This window comes from Rutidosis leptorrhynchoides, chromosome 6 (assembly GCF_046630445.1).
Source record: "Rutidosis leptorrhynchoides isolate AG116_Rl617_1_P2 chromosome 6, CSIRO_AGI_Rlap_v1, whole genome shotgun sequence".
Taxonomy (NCBI): domain Eukaryota; kingdom Viridiplantae; phylum Streptophyta; class Magnoliopsida; order Asterales; family Asteraceae; genus Rutidosis; species Rutidosis leptorrhynchoides.
This window is the reverse complement of record NC_092338.1, coordinates 243,006,988-243,012,952: the sequence shown is the minus strand read 5'-3', so window position 1 is coordinate 243,012,952 and position 5,965 is coordinate 243,006,988. Positions and strand designations below refer to the sequence as shown.

General features: G+C 41.7%; 1 protein-coding gene across 1 annotated transcript; it reads left to right on the top strand.

Moving 5' to 3' along the window:
- The first annotated feature begins 431 nt into the window (after positions 1–431).
- Positions 432–4,020, top strand: LOC139854443 (uncharacterized). Its single transcript, XM_071843746.1, has 10 exons — positions 432–475; positions 558–723; positions 807–965; positions 1,118–1,316; positions 1,409–1,490; positions 1,642–1,798; positions 2,145–2,301; positions 2,350–2,877; positions 2,942–3,229; positions 3,920–4,020. Exons 1-10 carry the CDS (start codon positions 432–434, stop codon positions 4,018–4,020), a joined length of 1,881 nt encoding a protein of 626 aa, XP_071699847.1.
- Positions 4,021–5,965: the final 1,945 nt, after the last annotated feature.

The window sequence follows — 5,965 nt, the reverse complement described above, 5'->3', positions numbered from 1 at the left end:
AAAGCAAGGAGTTGCATCGCAGGGCAATCAATCAGAAAAAGTTGCGCCAAACCAAAAGAAAGGTAGTGTTAAAAACTCTGACAAAACGATAAACATGGAGCATGCTTGGCACTCTGTCCAGAGGCGCAAAGTCGAGCAATTGGAAGAATGGGAAGCAAAAGATATTATTTTTCCTTCGATGCAGGCGATTAACCCTTCACATTCTCCTGTAATCATTAAAGGTTGCATCACCGATTGCGGATACAATGTGCTACGGTTAAATGTCGACACAACCAGTAATGTCGATGTAATGTATGAGTGCTGCTTTAGGAAGCTACCGGCGACAATCAAGTCTAAGATGCGGGCACCTAAAACTATTTTATCTGGATTTTTTGGCAAATCAGCATTGTCCTTGAGGTGCATCGAGCTTGAACTATAATTGGTTGACGATAATGACTCGACCCCCACACGAGCAGTTCCCGTTGAATTCTGTGAGGTACGCTCTTATTCGTGTTATAAAGCACTCCTGGGGGAGTGACCTAGCAGAAGTTTGGTGCAGTGCCCTCTATTGTTCACAGTATGATCAAGTTTCCTACTCGGCAGGGTATTGCCACCATTTGTACGGAGTCTGGGAGGGCGTTATACGCTTCGGTAACACCGCCTAAACCATTGCCTACAGTTGAAGAACAGATAGGAAGCAACTCTATCCTTATCAATCCAAAATACCCTGACAAGCGAATTCAGGTTGGGGGCAACCTTTCGAACGAAATCAAGTTCAACTGCACGATATACTGATAGCTAATATAGATATCTTCGTATGGTGTGAGGACAATATGACTGGGGTTCCACGAAACATCACTGAGTATAAGTTGAATGCAAGTCCAAAAAATCCAGTGCGCCAAAAGAAGTGCCCGATGGCGCCTGAAAGAAGTAAATGGTTAAGGTTGGAGGTAGATAAGTTGGTTCATGCGAACATTCTTAGAGAGGTACGGTATCAAAATTGAGTAGCAAATCCGATTTTGGTTAAAAAATATTAATAAGGCGTACCCTAAGGACAATTATCCTCTGCTTGAAATTGACTAAAAAAGTTGAATCTCTTTCCGGTTTTAAATTCAAATGCTTTTTGGATGCTTTTAAGGGGTATCACCAGATTCAGATGGCCGAGGTGGATGAGGATAAGACCGCATTCCACATCGATCAAGGTATCTATTGCTACACAAAAATGCCTTTCGGGTTGAAGAATGTGAGGGCAACATATCAGAGGGTAGTAGATTTGGCGTTCAGGGATCAAATTGGCCGAAATCTTGAAGCTTACGTAAATGATTTAGTCATCAAAAGCAATACAGAGGTGCAATTATTGGCCGATCTCCTGAAAACGTTCAACTCTCTGTGGAAAAATCAATATGAAGCTTAATCCTACGAAGTGCAGTTTTGGGGAAGAAGAGGGAAAATTCTTGGGACACAGAGTTACGCCAAGAGGAATCAAGGCCAATCCCAATAAAATTGAAGCGGTATAATGCATGAACTCCCCAAAATCAAGAAAAGAAGTGCAAAGTTTGACAGTCAAGTAGGCTGCGCTAATGTGATTCCTGTCAAAAGCCGCGGAGCGGTCGCTACCATTTTTCTAGACTCTTAAAAATTCGTTAAAAATTCAGACTTCAGATGGATTGAGGAAGTTGAAAAAGATTTGTTCGAGATGAAGTCGCTCCTAAAGGAGCTACCTACTTTGACTGCGCCCGTAGAGGGAGGGTCGTTGATGCTGTATCTTGCGACTTCAAAGGAGGCAATCAACTCCGTTCTTGTCACAGATAGGGGGCAGGTATGTCTCATATTGGGACTTGAAATAGGTACTAATTGTAATGTTTACTGTGTATTTCCCGCTATTTTAGCACATGTACAAATGCCTGTGTATTTTGTCTGCAAAGCACTTAGCGGCAGCCAAGTTAATTATCCACCTATTGAAAAACTAGTTTATACGCTAGTACACATAGCTTGCTAGATGTGAAAGTACTTCCAGACGTACCCTATAGTGGTATTAACTGACCAACCAATAAGACTGTTATAAGTCGCGGCATGCGTATCCCAATCTCTCATTTACACAGTCTTATAAGACGCCAAATACGCACTTGAATTAATTGTGATTTGCTGATAATATGTGATGACAGGAGTTGTACAAGCCTGAGGTTTCGGGTAGATTGGCTAAGTGGACCATTGAATTGGGAGAGAATGAAATCAATTATTCCCCGCGCACGGCGGTAAAAGGCCGGATACTTGCAGATTACTTGGCTGAAACCATGGGAGAAGTAGAGGCTCTCACGGAAAGTACTACAATTGGTTGTGACATGAATTAGGTCTAGGAACTGTATATAGATAGAGCTTGTAGACCCGAAGGCGCTGGCTCTGGATTGGTCCTTACAAGTCTCGGTGGAGAGGAGCATACTTATGCACTCCGGTTCACATTTTCTATGACCAACAATGAGTCTGAATATGAAGCATTGTTGTCTGGGATGCGTATAGCGCAACGACTTAGAATAAAGCACTTGGATGCATATTTGGACTCACAGTTAGTCGCTAAGCAGGTCAATGTATCATTTGGGGCGCATGAAGCCTCTATGCAGCGGTACATGGAGCTGGTGCATGAACTAGCAAATGAATTTGATTTTTTCAGGTTAACACAGGTACCCAGGGGGAAAAACAAGAATGCAGACGCACTGAGCAAATTGGCCGCTTTAGCCTTCGATCATCTGTGCAAAAACGTGTGGGTTGAAGTGTTAAAAGAAAAATCTATTAATGAGAAATCAACTGTTGCGCCCATCGAGGAGGAAAGCCTAAATTGGATGACACCATTTGTGAAATTCTTAACCGAGGGCAAACTCCCTACAGATGAAAACGAGAAAGGTTCGTATTAAAGCTCCCATGTAAGCGTTAATTGAAGGTGTTTTATACAGGAAGTCTTATTTAGGGCCGAGCCTATTGTGCATTGGACCTAATCAAGCTAAAGAGGTGCTTCGAGAAGTTCACGAGGGTTCTTGTGCTTTACACTCAGGATACAGAACAATCGCTGCAAAAGTGATGCGCATAGGGTATTACTGGCCCACCATTCACAGCGATGCAGCGGAAATTTTAAGGACGTGCCAATCGTGTCAGCATCATGCGTCAATAAGTCGAGCACCTATGATACCAATAACGACAGCATGGCCGTTCAGCAAATGGGCCATCGACATTGTCGGTCCTATTACTGCGTGCTTAGGTATGCATGAAATAAAACACTTAAGTAATACTTTGCAATATACGCGCTTTAACAGTATTCACGTTATTATTGCTTGCTCTAGAGGAATAAATTTCTTGGTGGTGGCAATTGATTATTTCACCAAATGGGTGGAGGCAAAGGCATTGGCAACAATTACTCGCGGGCGCATTCGTAACTTCTTTTAGGAAGATATTGTGTGCAGGTTTGGTATCCCCAATGAAATTGTCAGCAACAATGGTACTCAGTTTAAGGCGAGCTTTTCAGGAGCTGGTGTCAAGAGCTGAATATTAAGCAAACTTTTACTTCGGTCGGTCACCCACAGGCCAATGGCCAATGTGAAGTAACAAACCAAGATATCGTAAGGGGGATAAAAGCGCGCCTGGGGTTGTATGGTAATGAGTGGGTTGATGAGCTCCCAAGTGTTTTGTGTGCACATCGCACTACTCATAAAAACAGAACATGATAAACACCGTTCAACTTGGTTTATGGGACGGAAGCAGTAATCACCGCTAAATTAACGGTTCCAACGAAGCGCATACGCAGCTTCGATGAGTCAACTAATGATGAAGGCTTGCGCGCTAACCTAGATATGCTAGAAGAATGCAGAGAAATAGCTACTACACGCGAAGCCATTAATAAGCAGAAGATCTCTAAGTATTATGATAAGCGCGTTAAGCCTGTGTCGTTCAGGATTGGAGATTATGTATGGCGCAACAATGAGGCAAGTTGAGCAGAGAATACTGGAAAGCTGGGACCCAATTGAGAAGGCCCTTATGAAGTTATTGGCATAAGTGCAACCAGGGGCGGAACTTGAAATCGACCACAGATGGGGCCGGTGCAAGAACTTATTAAATTTTCCAGTGATAGCTGGGGTAAACACTAATAAAAACCATATTTTTTAGTAATTTTTTTAATGTATTTTTTTTTTTGAAATCCATCTGGGGCGGGTGCCCCGTCCAATCCTAATAATTTTCTGCCCCTGAGTGCAACGGGGTCCTATATCCTGGCAAGATTAAATGGAGAGCGAATACCTCGTACTTGGCATGCAACCAATTTGAAAAGATGTTACATATAATTGTCAGGCTACAGCACTAGGGATTGATCACCCCTACTTTTAAGCATTTGCATTTTTTTTAGGTCATATAAAATATTGCTTTGTTTACTTGTAAGAAAATTCGTATTTCTTTCATGGTTGCAATAAATTGTCATTTGGATATGACTTGAGAATTTGATTTATTTTGTAATAAATAAATTTAATTTTTTGAATGGAAGTGTTTGGTTACATTTCAACGCATAATTTGACAACTATTACGTGCATCCTACCTCCTTAAGGGATGATCTCTAGCTCCCGCATGGCAGAAGCCTGTTTGGTTACAAGGCTAGATTTTAGGGTGGGTAACAGGCATTGGTTTAGCTAGACCAACACACTCTCGCAGACTAGAAGACTACAAGTCATGACTATAAAAGACAAGTATTACGGTTGCTTGCCCACTAACCTAAGTGTTAGTTCACTTAGAAGGCTCTAAATAGTTTACATAATAATGCAATGAAAAGCGTTGGCTATGTGCACAATAGTTTAGCGTCGGTTAGTATTATTAAATTTGGAGTATAAACGGGTATACAATGGTTTGTATGCAAATAAAATTTTAAGTATTAAGAACTTAATATGCCTAGTGACGCTAACAATACAATAAGGAAAAGATATTGAATTACTTTACTTATTAATGCAAAGGAAACAATGCATTGCATTGGTTACATATACTATTGCAAAAGGTGTTTAAAGCACAAAAGTTAAACTGGCACGCAGGCCATTACGATTACAATTAAATTGAAATCTAAACTATGTGGCTTATCTGGAACGGTGCCCTACACTAATGGTAACAATCCTTCGAACCCTTGCACGCATAGATCAGGCAGATTGCCCCATGAAAACAGAAAATAAAAAACTAAATTAAGAATGGGGGCACACCCATGATGTTAAAAGTGCCTCATGAAGCACGCTAATAACAGGTGCATCCCCCAAGGGCAGTGAGCTTAAGGGGTCAAAAGCAAGGTAAGCTTATGGCGTACCCAAGACCCCCATGCTCTGTACAAAAAAAGAAAGAAAAAAAATGTTGCAGGGTGTCATAGAAAGCACACCCTACAACCCCCCAACAGTGAGCACTAGCTCGCAAGCTTAAAACTTCATCAACAAACTATCATGCACCAAGACAGCAAGATCAGTAGCGGCATCCACAAGGGTTTAAATTGAAATTTTTTCTAGCGCTTTGCTGGACTCAAGAACCTTCTCATAAGCATCTTCTTCGAGTTGATCAATGATAATTTGGGGAATAACAGTGGGAACTTCGATATTTTTTGAGTACAGATCCCAGAAAAGCACCCGTTCGAGTGCCTTGGTAGACTTAAGAGCTTGTGAATAAAGCTCTATAACAATAGAGGCGCCCAGCGCATGGGTGGCAATGGTTGGAAGTGCGGCTCGTAGATCTACATAAGTCCGTCGCATGACGTTACGGCTTGCAGCAACTTCACTAACCTGGGTAGTAAGATCATTTCTCTCAAAAGTTAACAAGTCAATATTGGAGGTAGCAACAGCAAGCTCCTCCCTTAGTTCCCTATTTTCCTACTCATAATCAACCTGCGAAGATAATATATCAACTTTCTCCTCTTTCAAAGACTAAATGGTGGCCTCAACTATTTTCAGCGCGTCATTGGCCACTTTCACCTGCATTTCAAGAA